The 18,685-nt window shown below is 46.8% G+C and overlaps 2 protein-coding genes and 1 long non-coding RNA gene across 4 annotated transcripts in view; 1 reads left to right on the top strand and 2 right to left on the bottom strand.

The window, feature by feature from the left end:
* WDR3 (WD repeat domain 3) overlaps positions 1-4,463 on the top strand; it is a 29,062-nt gene extending 24,599 nt beyond the window's left edge. Inside the window, exon 27 of the mRNA XM_081893932.1 lies at positions 3,977-4,463. Coding sequence (XP_081750058.1) covers positions 3,977-4,132 — 156 coding nt within the window. The 3' untranslated portion in view covers positions 4,133-4,463. The remainder of the gene's footprint in view (positions 1-3,976) is intronic.
* A 509-nt stretch (positions 4,464-4,972) lies between these two features.
* Positions 4,973-8,561, bottom strand: LOC309360340. Its single transcript, XR_014164010.1, has 3 exons — positions 8,214-8,561; positions 5,832-6,882; positions 4,973-5,101 (listed from the first exon to the last, which is right to left on the bottom strand). It is a non-coding gene; the product is annotated as an uncharacterized lncRNA (long non-coding RNA).
* Positions 8,562-8,664: 103 nt separating this feature from the next.
* The window catches only part of SPAG17 (sperm associated antigen 17), a 75,665-nt gene continuing 65,644 nt past the window's right edge, over positions 8,665-18,685 (bottom strand). Inside the window, exons 38-47 of one of the 2 annotated variants that reach the window (XM_081893606.1) lie at positions 18,498-18,543; positions 17,715-17,817; positions 17,257-17,310; positions 15,640-15,739; positions 15,318-15,423; positions 14,532-14,639; positions 12,327-12,472; positions 10,972-11,141; positions 10,709-10,769; positions 8,665-9,757 (exon numbers count right to left, since the gene is read on the bottom strand). In XM_081893606.1, coding sequence (XP_081749732.1) covers positions 9,602-9,757; positions 10,709-10,769; positions 10,972-11,141; positions 12,327-12,472; positions 14,532-14,639; positions 15,318-15,423; positions 15,640-15,739; positions 17,257-17,310; positions 17,715-17,817; positions 18,498-18,543 — 1,050 coding nt within the window. In that variant the 3' untranslated portion in view covers positions 8,665-9,601. Of the gene's footprint in view, positions 9,758-10,708; positions 10,770-10,971; positions 11,142-12,326; positions 12,473-14,531; positions 14,640-15,317; positions 15,426-15,638; positions 15,740-17,256; positions 17,311-17,714; positions 17,818-18,497; positions 18,544-18,685 lie in introns of both variants that reach the window. The other variant, XM_081893607.1, reaches the window with a different exon arrangement.

Genomic DNA, 18,685 nt, shown 5'->3' with positions numbered 1-18,685 from the left:
TGTCAGTAATGGCGTGGGACAGCAAGTAAGTTCTGGTTATCACACGTACAGTGCCATAAACCTCTAATTATGAATCTTAGTATTTGAGATTTGCATTTATAATAATAATAATAATAATAATAATAATAATAATAATAATAATAATAATTGCATCATTGCAGATTAATCTTGTACCATTTTCCTATTTAGTTTCTTGGGTCTGTTCAGCTATGCAAGCAATGTGACGAGCTTAATCATGGGGTCAGAGCATATGGTTGTGTTGGGGACATTGCTGCAAAAGGCCTCCGTGGCAAGCGGTCTTTGCCTTGGCTGGAACGTTTGCAAGGAATTTCCCCAGGACACCATTAGCACAACTGCTGCTTCCATGGTTAGCTCAGATGGAGAGAAGCAGGGAGGCTTGTGATTGTGGTTGTGAGGAACACCCTGATTGAAAGTATCTGCTGTAGACTGGGTTTCCATCGCAATCCACACCTTTCCCTCTGCCAGGAACACAGAAAAACTATCAATGGGATTGGGATGAATAATTTTAGCAAGCACTGGTTGTGAAGGCTGTTTCAGGAGTACTGTATTTTTCACTCTATAGGACGCACTTTCCCCCCTCAAAAATTAAGGGGAAATGTGTGTGCGTCCTATGGAGCGAATGCAGGCTCCTTGGCTTCAGCGATAGCAACGCGAAGCCTCCGAAGCACAGAGGGAGTGCTCCCTCCGCGCTCCGGAGGCTTCGCATTACTTTCACTGAAGCCTGGAGAGAGGGGTCAGTGCGCACCAACCCCTCTCGCTCTCCAGGCTTCAGAGATAGCCGTCTGAAGCCTTCGGAGCGCAGCGCAAGTTCCCACTGCGCTCTGCAGGCTTCAGGTTCCTTTCACTGAAGCCAGGAGAGCAAGACTCCCGGCTTCAGCGGAGAGGGAGAGCTGCGCAGCGCCCCTTCAGCCAAGCGGGGGGAGAAATGGAAGGGGCTCCGTTTCTCCTGCCGCTTCGCTGAAGGGGCGCTGAGCAGAGAGGGGGAGAATTTTTTTTTCTTGTTCTCCCCCTCTAAAACAAGGTGTGTCCCATGGTCCGGTGCATCCTATAGTGTGAAAAATACGGTATCTGCGTTGTGACAGTAACACGTGCATCTCTTTGCCCATATGTAACAAAGCAGGCTTAAGTATGTGAGCTGGGAAATCCCACTTCAGCCTTGCTAGCCTATTACTTTTTCCAGATTTAGGGGCCCATCTGCAGTTAAAGGAGGATAAAGTTGGAATATTTTATTGGGTAGTTGTGAAGATTACTGAGGAAATGAACACTGCTATGCTGATGGTTCTATTAGAGCAGTGTTTCCCAACCGGTGTTCCGCGGCACACTAGTGTGCCGCGAGAGGTTGCCTAGTGTGCCGTGGGAGGGAGGCGGGCGAGTCGGGCGGCGAGAGGCGGGGCGGCGGCGGTGGTGGTGTTATTCGGGCTGAAACTCTGCCAGAGGAGGCTGGGCCCGCTTCCCTTCGCTCCCGCCCGCCCTCCGCGTCGTCGCTGTGAGGCTTCGGGCTGGGCGACAGGAGGAGGAGAAGCAGCAGCAGGCCGCGCGGGGGCGGTTGCTATGGCAACGCCCCTCCTGCCTCCGTCAAGATGGCCGCCAGGACCGCTCGCCGCTCGCTGGAGAGGTGGGCCCGTCTGGTGTGCTCCTTGTCGCGCGGCAATGACGTGCTCCGGCGGGCCAGCGGAGGCTTCCCTCAGCAGCAGCAGCAGCCGCCGCCTCCGCCGCGCGGAGCGGAGTTTGTGGCTGCCGCTCACGTGAAGATGGCGGGCGTCGCCGATGCCGCCTCCGCCGGGAGCGGGGAAGGCGGGCGGTGGGGGGCGGCGGCGGCGGCCCCCCGGAGCTCTCCCTGCTCCTGCCGGGCTCCGGGCAGCAGCGGCGGAGCAGCTTCACGGGCGGCGAGTGCCGCTCCCCTCAGCCGTCCCCGGCTCGCTCCGCGCCGCCCGCCTCCAGCCCGCCGTCGCCCGGCCCCGGGAAGCAGCAGCAGCAGCGCACCGCCGAGACGCTCGGCTTCTACGAGAGCGACCACCGCAGGCAGCAGAAGCGCGGCGGGGCCTCAGGTGAGCCGGGGGGGCCCTGCGGGGGCTGGAAAGACAGGCAGGCGCGCCCGCGAGCATGTACAGAGTGCATCGCGGCGGGCTCAGAAAGAAAAGCGGAGTGCCTCTGGGCACGTGCAGAGTGTTTCTTCTTCTCACGCGAACTCGAGCCCATGCCGCTTCTCGGTTGTTTGGGGGCGGCAGGAGTCAAATTTAGATTTTCCCAAGAGGTGGGAGCAAAAAGGGGCTGCTGTGGTTACGGCGCCAGTTTCTCTCCGGGAATGTCTTGGCGGCACCAAGGAAAATAAATGCACCTTGCACTTAGTCGGGGGTTTTTCGTGGTTGTTCATAGGTGGCGAGGTGGGTCTTGCGCAGGGTGCAAGGGCAAGACCTCGCAGGCGGCCTTCCCACCAGATGTCAAAGAGAAAAATAACTACCAAACTTTCAGAAGACATCTGAAGGCAGCCCTGTTTAGGGAAGCTTTTCATGTTTAATAGGTTATTGTATTTTAGTGTTTTGTTGCAAGCCGCCCAGAGTGGCCGGGGAAACCGAGCCAGATGGGTGGGGTACAAATAATAAATTATTATTATTTAGTTTTTTTCCTCCCTAGAAATGAAGGGCTGAGTGCATTCAGGAGCATGGAGAGATTTGGGTGGCGAGTGACTTTTGGCAGACAGCATTTGGAGCGGGGGGGGGGCAGGAGGAAGTGAGTGAGCAAGCAGAAATCAAAGCTGAAAGTTGTCTTCTCTCAGCCAAGTGTTGCTGCTCTTTTAAATCAAAAGGTGGCAAGGAGGTTGTAGAAGTAGAAATAGCATTCCTGCTGCGTGCGTGTTTTGTGCACCAAGAAGTGAATCCGGCAGTTCTACTCTGGAAGACAGTACAAGAGTTCCTCTGAAGTCAAGTACTTAAGAGGGTTTCTCTCTCTCTCTCTCTCTCTCTCTCTCTCTCTCTCTCTCTCATGACAGCCTTGCCAACTGCCCTCTGATTGGCTCTGCTGTTCTTGCCTTTTCCAAGTTTGAGATTCGGTGCTGTCAAAAGTTTGGAGGAATTTAGTTTTACAAGCACCTAAGCCTTTTTTACAAGCTAGTTTTACAAGCACCTAACCAAAATCGTGGTTTCAAGCTGAGATTTGCTGATCTACCTTTGGACAGTTTTTGGTTGGAAACTGCCAAGGAGTTCCCCCTTCTGGCAAACAAAGCTATTTTGCCATTGCTCCCATTTTCCAGTACATATCTCTGTGAGTTGAGCTTTTCAAGCATGATTGCTATAAAAACTAAATACAGAGAGAGACTGAGAGCTGTTGACGAAGAGCTACGTGTGTGTCTTTCTTTGATTCCAGCCAGAATATCAGCTTTGTGTTCAGCCAAACAGGCCCAGGTTGCGCACTGAATAAAGTATTTTATAATTTTTCATATTTCTGTTTACTTACTATTTCATAATAATGTAATTATAAAATACTTTCTTTGTGTTTATTTGATTCCTATTAAAGAGAGTTACTTTATATATAGTCAATATAGGCACAGAGTTAATTTTTTAAACATTTTCTAATGGTGGTGTGCCTCGAGATTTTTTTCATGAAAAAAGTGTGCCTTGGCCCAAAAAAGGTTGGGAAACACTGTATTAGAGCAAGATTTTCGACTTCCCAGACAGAATGATCCGCTCTGCTTCCATGCAGTTTTCTGGAAGTGTTCTCACTCCGAGCCAATTTTGTGGGGGGAGGAGGAGCGGGAAGGCTCATCACACAAATCGAAGTCCTTGCAGGGACTTCAGCTGACAGGGTTCATTAGCTGAATCCTGCCCACTGTCTCTGACATAGTTTGGTATTAGAACAGCAGGGAAAGAACCACTGAAGTTGGCAAGTGATGGCAAAAGTATTCCACGCCTGCCCTCTTCCTGCTTCTTACGTAAGTCTACTTATGTTCTGTCTATAGGATGTGCTGGGATTTAATATGGCCGGCCTGCAGTTCCTAAAGAAAGAAATAGAAGCCAAGGATGAAGTGACTTTTTTTGCCGATGCTACTGACCGATTTGAGGAGAAAAAAAGGAAGAGAAAGAAGAAACAGAAGATGATTCTCGCAATGGTCTAATTGGGGCATTTTGGATTTGTTGCTCCAGGAGAATGCGGGTTTGTTGTCTACAGCACAGAGGGGTGTGAGGTTCTGTGGAAGCCTAACCCGAGCTGCGTCAGATTGTCACTCACAAATCAAAAGGGAGGGGTCAGAGAAGGGTCAAAACACTGCCCCCCTCCCTCACCAGCTTATATTTCACCTACTTTTTGCAGCTGCTGCTTTCGCTGATCTGTGGCCTTGGCACCTTTTAAACAGACCTCTCTCCCTGCCCATCAGCATAGTGACCTCACATCACACAGCCAATTGGATTTAGGAATGAGTCGTCACCAAGGCTAAATCATAAGGGCAGTGGACCAGTATTTTTGCTGCTTTTCAACAGCATTCCTCCTCCTCCTCCACCGTCAAAATTTGGTGCAGATGTGTTGAGTGAAGCCTTTCCCAAATTGTACTTGTTTAGCTAATCCCTAGAATTAAAACTTCTTTTCATTCTACCATCTTCCTTTGGAATTTAAGCTTCATAGTTGTTTCTCAAGCCATTTAAACACCGAAGAGGAGAAAATGTTTTGATACATTATATCTGTTGGGTTCAGCTTGTTTCCTTTGAAGTTTTTCTGAACTAAAGTTCACTGAAGAGTTACAGAAGTTTAAAAAGCCCTCAAACGGTGCATGTACTTATTGACTGAATGCATCCATCAAGCAATGTGGTGATGCATTTTCTGAGAAGGGATGCTTTGACCTTGTTTAGATGCTCCAATACGGCCACATTCCAAATGCAAACCAGTAGCTAAATTATTGTGTTAGCTCTTAAACCAAATTGGCTACAGGACTGAAAGGTCGAAGGGAAATAAGTAATAGCCCTCCCTCCCTTTATCATTATCAATGTGTCTCAGGTGTTCAAGACATTTTGCATTGTCTGCTCTTCAATAAACTGCAGAGGTGTGTATTACTTTGTTCACGGAAGCAAACTTATCCACTACTCACATTTGGCTCACTTTGGTTTACAGTGGTGCCCTGCAAGACGAACGCCTCGCAAGACGAAAAAGCCGCTAGACGAAAGGGTTTTCCATTTTGGAGGCGCTTCGCAAAACGAATTTCCCTATGGGCTTCCTTCGCAAGACGAAAGCCCATAGGGAAATCTCCAGGGACCTCTTTTAAATGCTAGCGGTGGGGAGCAAAGCCTTCCCCCCCCTCCGGCCTTCAGAAGAGGTCCAGGAAGGCCGGCGGGGGCCAAAAGGCTTTGCTCCCCACCGCCAGCATTTTAAAAGCGGTCCGGGATAGCAGGGAAGCGCTTCCCGCTATCCCGGATGGCTTTTGAAGGCAGGCGGGGGGGGGAGCAAAGACTTTTGCCCCCCGCCCGCCTTCGGAAGAGGTCCTGGACCTCTTCTGAAGGCGGGCGGGGGGGGGCAAAAGTCTTTGCTCCCCCCCGCCTGCCTTCAAAAGCCATCCGGAGGCTTTTAAATTGCCCCGCGACAGTCCCGGGGCGATTTAAAAGCCCCCGGGAAGGCAGGCAGGGGGGACAAAGACTTTTGCCCCCCGCCGGCCTTCAGAAGAGGTCGGGGGACAGACTGTCCCCGGACCTGGTCTGAAGGCGGTTTCCATAGGAACGCATTAATTGATTTCTAATGCATTACTATGGGAAACAGTGCTTCGCAAGACGAAAAACTCGCAAGACGAAAAGACTTGCGGAACGAATTAATTTCGTCTTGCGAGGCACCACTGTAGTTCAGGAGTTGCCAGCCTGTGAAACAGCTTCATGGAGCTTGGGATGGGTGCTTGTATTGAATGTCAAGGGGTTTTCCTGGGTGTCTATTAGATTGTGATGGTGAAGGTTATTCATGCATGGTGTGTGACTCTGAGATGAATGGCAGAATTTAGAAGCTTGAAGCTCGTTTCTACAAACTTGAAATTCAGGATAATTCCTTTCACATGCCAGTTTCTTTATCCAAGCTAGGGCGCTCAAAAACCACCACCAGAGGTTAAATAAGGAGGCACACACTTACATGGGAGTTTCTATAGAATTTCATAGTTAACCCCACTGAACTCAAGATGGTTTACTTCAAAGCAGATATATAGGATTGTACTGCAAGTTACATTTAAATCTTCTACCTTTAGTTAACAGATACATGTGCCCCATCAGCCACAAAAGCATTAATGAGACATTGCTCAGTATACCCCACTAATGTCAATCTGAGAGTGAAAGGTCCTCTTCCTCACTGGAAAAGAATGGGCAGGATTCCCTTGATGGAGCATTTGGCTCTTAATTGCTCCATCCTATTGCTTCATGTCTTGTCTTAAAACAGAAACTGAATCTGGCAAAAAGTCTGACTGGATAGCTATTTCTCTCCAGTAAAACTGCTTGGTGGTAGCACAAATGGAGTGGGAAGCTCATTTCCCAGCTCCACTGTTAAATAAAATATTGTCAAAGTCCAAATCAGAGAACCACAATGACGAGGAACTAAACTTTATTGTTAAACGTTGATGCCTAAATCTATATTAATAAGTATCGATGGGAAATTTTTATACTTCAAAAACATCAAGATGATATCGCTGCTAGATAATTTTACCATTGTAGGACTGTCGTGATGTTATAATCTCCATTCAAAGCCTGCCATGGTCTATTTTGAAAAACAGCAACAATGCGAAGTTAAAAGATAGTTGGGCTGTGTTAAAAACTTCATTGTAGTTCTTGCTGCAGCATTGAAATTCCAGCGCAGGGTAATGTGACAGTTTGATCCCTAAGGAGAAAATTCGCCCACTGAGAAACGAGTCTGAAACCAAGAAAACTGAAAATTTCAAAAATTGCCTTTTTGTGCTTATTTCACTAATCTTAACCTCCACGTGGCCAAGTCACCCTCCTGCCACTGAATTCATCCCCTTGCTGAATTTTACCTAGCGCTCCCCTCCTCATTTCAGAAACAAATCACATTTCTCTCAGTTTGCCAAAGAGCTTTAGGGCAGGCTGTGAGGAGCATGCTGAGACAGAGCCATCCCTCTCTGAATGTAAACTGCATCCCTTCCAGCCTACCAAGCAACTGGCAGGCAGATGGAAGCGTGGATGTGACAGGGAGCAAAGGCACTCCGGGAGAGCTATGGTGTGGGCTCCCCCCACAAATCATGCTGCAGAAGGTGAGGTCCAGCTCCGAGGGCCTTCTGGCAGTTCCCTCCCTGCGAGAAGCCAAGTTACAGGGAACCAGGCAGAGGGCCTTCTCGGTATTGGCACCCGCCCTGTGGAATGGCCTCCCACCAGATGTCAAAGAGAACAACAACTACCAGACTTTTAGAAGACATCTGAAGGCAGCCCTGTTTAGGGTAGCTTTTAATGTTTGGATAACTGTATTTTAATATTTTGTTGGAAGCCACCCAGAGTGGCTGGGGAAACCCAGTCAGATGGGCGGGGGTATAAATAAAAAAATATTATTATTATTATTATTATTCTCTCCCTGCTGGAGTGGAGAGAGTATTTGAAAGCCCCGTGTGCATATGCCCAGGTCACTGGCATATGGCCCCTGAGCACTCATCCACTGTTGCTTGGGGACAAAATGGTTGCTCACCCCTAATTTAATAATAATAATAATATCTTTATTGTCATTGCCCCCTCTCGGGGACAACAAAATTACTTAGAGGGGGACACTGCAATTGATCCATAGCAGACCAGCTAAATCTGCTTCAGGAGTCAAATGCAGCAAAAAGTGTTGACAGCAGTTCCTCCCCAACCACAAGGGTTCAGTGTAGGAGCCCTGGCAGGGAGAAAAGGGGTAATCGATTTATCTTCCACTTGTTTCCAGAATGGATGCGACCTCAGCTAAAGCCGTTCCGGTCCTCTCCTACTCCAATCTCTCAAATTATTGCTATACCAGTAATCCTTGACCTGTTGTCTTAATGGTGAGGTAGGCAGTGCCATGAAACTATTTTGGACTATGACACCAATGCCGGTGGCCTCCATACAATTGGCAAGGAAGCCAGTGAGTTATAAATTTCAGGATCTTCAATTCTGGAAGATGCAATTCTGGAAGATGCACAGTGTGGTAGGAACCAGTCATCAGAAAGTACATACTGTTCAAACGGAGTTTCCGCGCTTAAATGCAATTAAATTACTTACGTTAACCAGGTAGCTTGTGGGGTAGTATAACTCTAAAATGAGAGGTTGGGCTTTCTGAAACCAGCTGAGTGGTAGAAGCCTTCCCCCCTTGAGGATAGTTGGGGGGTCTGCTGTCATAGATGTTGCTTGTTAAGACTGGTGAAAGGCATGTTAAGGATGGATGTTGCTTTGTGAAGCACTTGTGTGTGCCCTCTTAATCTATATAAAGCGCATCTCTTCTAACCGGCAGAGGACTGCTTTGGCCATTAAGTTCCGGCTGGCACTCCCACTTCTGGTGACAAAAAAAGCATTGTGAAACTAGTAAAGAACAGAGATGGGAGCAAGCTTCATTAACTATGAACCCCCAAACTTGTGCCATAGTTTTGCAGCTTCCTCCAAGCTGAGTAATTGATACATCCATTGCAAAACTTTGTCAAAGCTTTGAAGGCGATCCCAAATTTCAGGGTTCATTCAGGAGACAAGAGCTGATGTTATTTAAGTAGAGTTTAGCTCACATCTGGGATATGAAGTTGGGTTCTCTCCAAACTCTTACTCTTTCGCTGGATGATGAAGAGCAACTTCAATGATTAGCAGCTTCCCAAGTTCCTACAAATGTTGGAAGGGGCAGAGGTGCCACCCTATTCCTCATTGGTATCTAGGAGTTTACTAAGCAAGCATATGACAGTGGCCTTCAGATATGTGAAAGGCTGCCACACAGAAGATGGAGCAGATGTGTTCCAGAAAGCAGGACCAGAACTCATGGGAGGCAGTTGCACAGGTAGAGATTTCTACTATTCCTGTCATTGGTTTTCTTTTTCTATTGTGTTTGTTGTAAATCACTGTGAGTCATTTCCAGGAGAACCTTACAAAGAGCATCTTTACAACATCAGAAGAACCTTAAGAAGATCAAAAGCCATCTGACAGTTGGACAGACTGTCCCTGGTGGTGGTAGACTCTCCTTCCCTGGAGTTAAGCTTAAATTGATACTGTTTTTTCAAAGCTGCTGTTCAGAGCATATAGGATTCCAACTACGCCCAGCCAATGATAAGGAGAAGATTTCTGGCTGAAAGGGCAGTGGGACCACAGGATGGCCCGGTAAAAATCTCTAAACATTTAGCCTTTATATAATTTCTCTTCCCAAACATTAAAACAACATTTTGAAACAACTTGGGTTGCGTAAACATCTCCAAGGGTTGGAGTTTACCCCCAAAGGAACACACTTCCCATTGTCTCCCCAGAGAGAGACAGATGTCAACAATAAACATCTCTCTCCAAAAGTATTTTAAGGGACTCCAAAGTCTTCAAAATAAAGTAACTTGCTCCAAGTGTGTGGGTGTGTTGGGGGTGGGGGGCAGTTCTGTGGCCGTCTGTGCAGTAAAGGCCACCAGTTTGTCCTGCACAGAAAAGCGTTAAAGGATATTTGCTTCTACAGGTAGGAAGAGAGTTTCTGTTTCTGTGTAAATTTCGATCCGATGGGAAACTTCCCCTGCTCCCTCACTGCCTTCTACTCCAATAGCCATAGCATAAATATCCACTTCCAGCTCTGTTTGCAACCCAGAAGCTACCTATAAAAAAAGGATCATTAAAATTGAGCAACGCTGAACCTCCTCATGAATGGTTTTTCTCACATCATGCAGGAGGACACCAGAAACTGTAACAGTAAAAAAAAAAAAAAAAGAATGAAGCTGAAAGTACCCCAGATTAGTTGGACTCACATTGAGGGCTGTTTGTTTTACCAAAAAGTGAACAAGGACCAGGGGAACAATGGATGAGGAATGGGAGAACCTTGCCTACAACATTCAAGATGGTGCCGCCTTATAGCAAGATGCATGGATGTTACACCCCCAACAGAATCCTCTTTACCAGCCTTACTATAGAGCAAGTCGTTCCCAATGTGAGCAACAAGCTGTGTGCAGAGAATTCAAACGCACCTTTTCAAAAAAAAAGATGTGTGCTCTACACTGTTTGCTGTAGAAGAATGGGCAGTATCATAGCGGAAGCCCCTTTGGATAAATTATTCTGAGGACTGTCCTTAGATCAGACAATTGGAATGTCTTTTGGCTTAGCGGCCTTTTTTAAACCAAATGATGTTTCTCATTGTCGCTGGGGTGGGTGGTGGTGGTGGTTAAGCATCAGAAAATAAAATTCCATTTTTCTTTCTTTTTAACAGAGAAGGAAAACAAAGAGCTGCAGATTTAGAAGAGCGGGGAAGTAAAACAGGCAGGAGTTCAGAAAAATCTTAAGCAAGAGAGCTACTCTTCCTAGGCAAGGCAGGAAAAGCAACTGGAGAATGCACTTGGGGGGATGGCCAAGTGTGCCTGCCTCGTGATAAATTGAGATTTGTCAGGATTATGAGAGCTGAAACTGAGATTCAGGTAGGGTTTCATAGCTTCGAATGCCTTTTTCAGAAAGCTGCTGCCACTGCAATATTGGAAACTCCTCCCTCCTAAGCAACTTCTTGAAACATTGAGGACCCCAGCACATGAAAAAAACAAGACAAACACCCCCTAACTTACAGGCCCTGGGGTGTAGCACACTCGCAATCCGGTACGGGGTGGTGGTTGTTTCACCCGAAACCTGCCAAGAAACAAAGTGAGCTAGCTTGTTGGTTGGCACTGACAGGGTGAGGAAGTAAGAAAATAGCAGAAACGTAGAATCTTTTGCTTTTTTCATGATTGCCAAGATTTCTCTGCACACCTTTATCGTTTTGTGGAAGTCTTGCCGAACATATTGGAGCAAGGAAACAAATATGGTGCTTCAAATAAATAAATATGCCAACCTGCAGAAATTCATCCCGATGTTCTTCAGGACTACTATGGTTTTGTAAGTGCAGCCCTCCTTGAGAACCCCAAATGACACCTTAGGTGGGATGAGAAGAAAGCCTGACATTTGCTGCGAAGCTGCTGTAGCAGAGCATGTGTGAACTTTGCCAGAAACGGGGTCTTCACCCTGCAGGAATGAGAAGCACGGATTAGGGAGGCCAAACTTACTCCTAAATTTGAAGGAAAGCTGGCCTGAGAAAAATGACCCATTATTAAGCAATCCTCCATTCACAGAACTCGTACGCTTCGCAGTAGACTGGCGCTCTGTGCCCGGAACCCCTAACTCAGATACCTAACACAACCAGCGTCAGACACTGATGGGCACCTGACAGGGCTGCCAGTGGTACTCTGCCCAGTGCCAACCTGGGCCCCTGCCTAGAACTGTTACCTCCCCAGAATCTCCACAGGGCACAGATGCTTTGCTTCCTGCTCCTGCCAGTCAATTACTTCTGTGGAAAGAATAGGGTGAGATGTTACGCAGCGGTGGTGGCAGCAGAACTGATTATAAAAGCTATGCTGGCAATTGGTTTGGGTCTCTGGGCGATGGCCACCATCTTGGATTTTCCCAATATATGATGCCTGATGTTGCGTATTGCCTCTTGGGGAACCCAGTATTTATTTAGTCACCAAAACGTGTAAACTGCTCAACTGTAATAAATCCTCTATAAGAGGTTTGCAAGAAATATGGTCGCCTTCACAGATGAACAGAGTCAATGCCAGCTCTGCTCCCACCAGCTCTGCTGCCAGCAGCCCCTGGGACCAGCCCTAGTCCCTAACATTATATTCCAAGCAAAGAGGCAGTTTTTGTTGGGTAGAAATAACGCAACTTGAATGTTTAAGCGGATGTACAATGGCTGACCTAGAGCTGATGGCCTGCCACGTGGAAATGCACGGAGTTGTCAATAGCTTTCTGACATATCTTGCAGAGAGAAGTCTTTCTCAACCCGATCACCCAAGTTCTTTTAATTGGAGATAGAGATAGCAGAGATCAAGATGTGTGAGCTGCCATTGAACTGTGCGGCCTCCCTCTGCTTCTGATTGGCTCTGGTATTTCTCAATGGCCAATGCAAGGCAGGAGGCAGACCGCCATTTTTAAGATGCTAAATGTAGCGCAATAGAGCCACTTTCATTTTGTCCCACCGTTGTCTTTGGTTAAAAGGATTGTGCAGGTTTCTAAGCACTATTACATCAGTATATTAGCAGATGATGCATCTTAAGAAAAAAAGTGTTTTAAGAAAGAAGTTATACTTCTACGGTTTGTATTCATGGTTAGGGTAGAAATGGTGGAACAATGGAAGATCAACTTTCTTACCTTTCGCCTGGGTACAGAGTGTGTCTTGTCTCTCTGTATGGACACAGGCAATTTCACCTTCTCTTTCCTTGGGGATCCTGCTGCATCCACCAGAAGAGACTGGAGTTTTGGCTCAAAGACAATCTCCAATCTACTCTCAGCCATTTCTGTTGAAAATGAAGAGAGTTCCAAGGCTGACTGCAGACTTTGCACGAGTCCAGTTCTACAGTTCTTGCGCAATTAATTCAGAGCTATTCGTTTTTCTTTTCTGAAATGCATGCGCGGCATGCATCCAAATATCTGCTCAAATCCCAACGACCCTTTCTGGGAGGTGTCCCCTATCTTACGTGGTTTGTTTCGGGGCCAAACTAGATGTGGTATATCAGCAGACCCATTTGTTTAAACCAAGGTGTGGCCTGACCATGAATAAAGAAAGACACAATCACAAACAAAGGAAAGGATAGGTAAAAGGTAAAAGGACCCCTGACCATTAGGTCCAGTCGTGGCTGATTCTGGAGTTGTGGTGCTCATCTCGCTTTATTGGCCAAGGGAGTTGGCTTACAGCTTCCAGGTCATGCGGCCAGCAGGACTAAGCCGCTTCTGGCGAACCAGAGCAGCGCACGGAAACGCCGTTTACCTTCCCGCCAGAGCGGTACCTATTTATCTACTTGCACTTTTGATGTGCTGTCGAACTGCTAGGTTGGCAGGAGCAGGGACCGAGCAATGGGAGCTCACCCCGTCACGAGGATTCAAACCACCAACCTTCTGATCAGCAAGTCCTAGGCTCTGTGGTTTAACCCTGTGGATTCGAACCGCTGACCTTTCGATCGGCAAGTCGTAGGCACTGAGGCTTTTACCCACAGCGCCACCTGCGTCCCTCCAAAAGTAGTAGCAGTCCTAATTGCAGAATGCATGACTGTTTTTTTCTTTTTTGGAAGAAATATCCCTGAAACAACATGCTACTAGTAAGGATACTTGGCATTTACGTTATATAGCTCTCTTCCAGTGCAACCCTATGCTGCAGTTAGGTCCTTTCTTAAGAGCAACGCTACTAGCCTGTAAACACTGGCTCCCCAAATCGGCTTCTTCAAGTTTCTCCTTTGATACTTTTTCTGAACTATCCATTCTATGATACCAGCAAGCTTTTGTAATTTAAGGACTGTGGGCAAACAACAATACATTTAGACTTAAAGGTTATATTCGTAAAAGGTAAACTGTAGGTACCAAAATTGGGCATCTGTCACCCTGTGAAGCGTTGTACACACTTTTGTGCTTCAAGGCCTAGTTTCAGAAATTTGTGCCGTTTTAATCACAGAAATATAGAACACTTCAGAGGGTCTCAGAAAAGTTTCAGAGACAGATTCTGGTAGCAGTTCCCTCTGTATGGAATGCCCTCCCTGAATGTAGGCAGCCCTGTATAGGGAAGGTTTTAATGTTTGAGGGGAAGAGTACAAATAATAAAATTATGATTATAATTATGATTATGTGAGGCGTGTCTCCCTCCCTCATAATTAACATTCTGGAGGAATTTAAAGATGTTCCTGCTCAACCAGGTATTTCATAGCTCAAATCCAATATTCTTGGCACCCTTGAAATTAACTGTGAGTTGATTGTTTGAAATGTATGTATGTTTGTTTTGACGGCCCTGGGTTCCTTTGGGAAGAGTGAGTTAGAAATAAATTAAGTAAATAATGAGATATGTTTCTATTAGTAAATGGAGTACATATTATGAAGGCACGTCAAGTCTCCAGTGCTTTGCCATCCAAAGGAAACTAGCACTAAGTGCTGTCTCTAGTTTTCAACTTTGGCTCCTCCCTAAGGTAAAGGTAAAGGGACCCCTGACCATTAGGTCCAGTCGTGACCGACTCTGGGGTTGCGGTGCTCATCTCGCTTTACTGGCCGAGGGAGCCGGCGTACAGCTTCCGGGTCATGTGGTCAGCATGAATAAGCTGCTTCTGGCGAACGCCGTTTACCTTCCCGCCGGAGCGGTACCTATTTATCTACTTGCACTTTGACGTGCTTTTGAACTGCTAGGTTCAAAACCAACAGCGCCACCCACGTCCCTTTGGCTCCTCCCTAGGGGTAGTCAAATATCACGAAGGTCTGCTCATCTATCACTGAGCCAGCATGCAAGCTTGCCAGTTCTCAACTGCTGACAAAACTTTTATTTGTTGCCACGTCTAATTTATGACTTCCTTTTCCAAGTGACCTGCTGAAATACTTTACCTGTTGTGGAGAACTCTGGGTAAACTTCAGCACAGATTACAGAATAACCTGATGAATTAGTGAGCGTATTGCCCGAAGTCTTGCTTCTGTCTGACAGCTCCAGCATTCCTAGAGAAATATAATAGCGGCATTGACAAGGTAATAGTTACATTGACAAACTAACAATACTACAAACTTAGGGCAAACCCTGCTCCCGGGGGGGGGGGGGGGAGGCAGGCAGGAAAAGCCCCCAAGAGCCGCACACAAGCTCCGCGTGGCTCTTGCGGGCTTTTCCCCAGGAGGGAGAAGGGACTGACACGGCCAGTCAGTCCCTTCTCCCTCCTCGTAGAAAAGCCTACAGGAGCGGCGCACCCTTTAAGGAGCGGGAGGTGGGTGTATTGTCACAGCCGCACGCAGCCTCTCCTGGCTAGAGAGGTTGTGCGTGGCTATAGAGGAAGCCAAGACAGTGAGCGGGATGGATCCCGCTCGCTGTCTTGGCTTTTTTGCTCTTTGGGGCTGGGGGGGGGGGGACCCAGGCTTCCCCCAGCAGCCCCAGAAGCTCTGGGAGAAGCAGACAGGCAGAAGATTTTTTTTCTTGATTTCCCCCACTAAAAAGTAGGTGCGCCTTATGGAGGGAAAAATACGGTATGTGCCCTGTTGTGCTCTATACCAGCACACAAGGAGCATGAGAAAATGCTGTGCAACTTGCAGACACTGCCACCATGTCCAGCTATGGAGGATGTAAGGGCAAATGGGGAGCCAGCACTCACAAATTCAAGAGAGGGTCATTTAGTGTTGCAGCGTTACCTAGATTGCTTTCACCCGATTCTGTAATTGTATCCAGCAATGGTCCCTTCTTTCCTTTCTTTGAGAATGGAGGGAGCTTTTTCGAAAGACTTTCAACATCAGGAAGCTTTAAAGAAAAAACAGAGGAGGAAATTAACTTTCTAACAAAAACAGTCAAAATACGAGTAACAAATTTATGTCCACCAGTGCCGTACACACAATTCCGTAAGTCTGAGAAGTGAGAAGGGCAAAGTTATTAGGAGCAGGTTGTCAGTAGCCCAGTACAGTGTAAATGAGGTGTTTGTATTAGCCCAACTCGGCTAAACTTTCACATCCCAATTACCTTATTCAGAAATTCCATGCCAAATTCTGAACTGAAATAGGGGGGGATGACTTTGTTCCTTATCTTCATAAGACATTCCTTTCCATCCTCAATTTCCTGCCTAATTGGAAGGAAAAGAAGAAATCCACAACACTATGACGATTTTACTGTTTTATATTTATGACTGTTTTATAACCAGGAATTATGGATTGACCATAGTTAAGTCTAGAACGTTTAAAAGTGAAAAACTGGGCAAATTTGCCCCGCCAGGACAGGAGAAAAACCACCCCTCCTTTCTTTCTTTGTTGAGAGAAAATGGAGTACACCTCCAGGGTGAAGTCAAAGGGCTGCATTAGCAGCACCAAAGTGACCTCCCTGGGGTGCAAGCCTGGGCAGTGTGTCCGGAGGTCCTGGGCTGCCCAGACAAGAAGACCCCCCTCTTGGCCTTCCTCATGTGGTCCAAAGGAAAGCAGGGCAATACTGTATTGGCCCAAATATAAGCTGCACCTGAATATACCGTATTTTTCGCTCCATTAGACACACTTTTTTCCTCTTAAAAAGGGGAAATGTGAGTGCGTCTTATGGAGCGAATGGCGCTGCGCAGAGAGGTAGAGCTGCACAGCGCCCCTTCAGCGAAGCGGGAGGAGGAACGGAGCCCCTTCTGTTCCTCCTCCCACTTCGCTGAAGGTGCGCTGTGCAGTTCTCCCTCTCTGCGCAGCACCTGTCCTGCAAAGCCGGAGGAGGAGCAGAAGGGACTCCTTCTGTTCCTTCTCCAGCTTCAATGAAGGTGCACTGCACAGTTTTCCCTCTCTGAGAGGGAGAACTGCGCAGCGCCCCTTCAGTGACGCACCTGTCCTGGCTTCTGCCTTAGCCGTGCGCAGCCTCTCAGGGCAGGGGGAGCCTTCATCCTGCTGTCCTGAAGAGGCTTGGCGCCGTTATCCCAGAAGCCAGAACAGCCACACGGTATCCCAGAAGCCAGATCCCTCTTGCTGTTCTGGCTTCTGGGATTCAGAATATTTTTTCTTGTTTTCCTCCTCCCAAAACTAGGTGCGCCTTATGGTCTGGTGCGTCTTTTGGAGCGAAAAATACGGTAAGCCACAGCTTTAAAATAGAAGGGGGGGAGAGAAAAAAATACCTGAATATAAGCCACTCCCTTCCTCGCTGCTCCTAGCTGCATACTGGGGGGGGGGTGGGGGGTGGAGCGCTGCATTGCCAGTGGCCTTTCCCCTTCCTCGCTTTCTTCCTTCCAATCCTTGGGGGAAAACTACACTCCTGGTGCTATTTGCCCTACGCTCCTCACTGCATACCGTAAGGTCATGAATATAAGCCACACTTTAACTTTTCATGGTCAGAATGGGGGGGGGGGGAGTGTGGCTTATATTTGGGCTAATACGGTACATTTGGGACCAGCGTGGTTGCAGGAAGGGGGAATACAAGGTTCCATCCAACCACCTTAGGGACCTGTCGGATTTGTGCAGGGTTTATTCCTTAGCCCCTTCTTCTCCTGAAGATATCCTGCAAGGCAGCAGGAGTTTCCAAAATCTACAGACTCAACCCCATTATTTCTCCCCCTGCACCCCACCCCAGCTTCCACTTAGGAACTTCTGAATCCTACCCTTAAACTAGCAGCACTGTTACCTGGTCTGCGCAAGCTTGACCTGCCAGAAAGATACATCCTGTGCCTCTTCCTGGCTGTATGAGAAGAAATGAAGAAGTTCACCAAATATTATTTTTGAAATATGGCACTGACATCTTATGCAAAGAAATAACACAATATATGAAATCTTTTGACAACTTTACCTTCACTTGTAAAGATTCCTGCAACTGGCAACTGGCCTGTAATAATGCCTGTGAATAAATAATTCACTCCCAATAGCCTCAGGAGCACTTTTTTACCTTAAAATTAAAACACACATCATCAGAGCTTGTGATTTAGGGCCTAGCTAGAGCAGACGACGGAATCTGCGACAACAGTTATGTTAGCATAATTCTCTAGTGGTCCAGATCAGGCTAATTACAACAACACACACCTTACAGGTAATGAATAAGTCATGGCTGTGCATTTATGACAACATCTTATTATACGGAACTCTTACCGGAACCTCTGCCAATATTCTTCTGTTTTCTTTGCAAGCGACTCCCTTGATGGATGGTGTGAGTGTGAAGCCACTGCCTGCTCATATATTTCAGCAATATGAGCTGTAAAGCCACAAGAGAAAGCGATGTGCCAACATGTCTCCATCTGTTCTGACATTCACATACCTGTGTTGTCTTCTGTTCTGCTGCTATCACCTGATTTTATACAGGTCTTTCTTCTGCTTCATTGTCCACCAATGCAGAAATATACTATATATGCATTTTTATGTATATCATAGAGCACAATTTACATACATGCATATTTCAGCCGTCAATAGATATCTGCGAATTAATTACTTCCCCGGTGTTTTTGTTTTCAAAGTTAAGAAATTTCCAGAGGGGTAACTATTAATCTTTTGCAGCAAGAACACCAAAGAGCTTTGTGGCAGGAGAACTTATTTTTCTGATTGTGAGCTGCAGAACCACTTTTTTATGAGGAGAATTGCAAATGAGAGACCTTTAAAATGGTGGCACCTCTCCACGCATGGTCTATGAGAAGGAGGGAGGAAAGGGTTGGTGGAAGAGAAGCTTTACATCCACCAACCATTTTCACTGGCAATTCTCCTCGCCAGCAGTTCTGTAACAGATATTACTTAAGCACCAGCAACAAGATTTCCCTACTGGTCCCAAAATGTAATAAAATAAAAAGCTAACACAGAATATTTCTGGCAGATGCAGAGAAATATTGCACACAAGACTCACTAGTGATTTCAAAAGAGCAAAGCACGTTTTCTCACTCTTACCTCTGCTGCCTAGATCTTCTGAAGGTTCTTCAAGGTTAGGGAAAGACTGGAATGAAGAAACATAGCTTGAGTTGTGTAGTTCTAAATACGTATTTTCCATGGCATTTCAGCCACACCAAACATTTAACAAACAGCTATTATGGGGCTTACAGCACCAAAGGCATTGGTGATACAGTGGTGTGTGTCAT

This window comes from Podarcis melisellensis, assembly GCF_964234715.1.
Source record: "Podarcis melisellensis genome assembly, chromosome: 17".
Taxonomy (NCBI): domain Eukaryota; kingdom Metazoa; phylum Chordata; class Lepidosauria; order Squamata; family Lacertidae; genus Podarcis; species Podarcis melisellensis.
The sequence above is the reverse complement of the archived record's forward strand: the minus strand, read 5'-3'. Positions and strand labels throughout refer to the sequence as shown.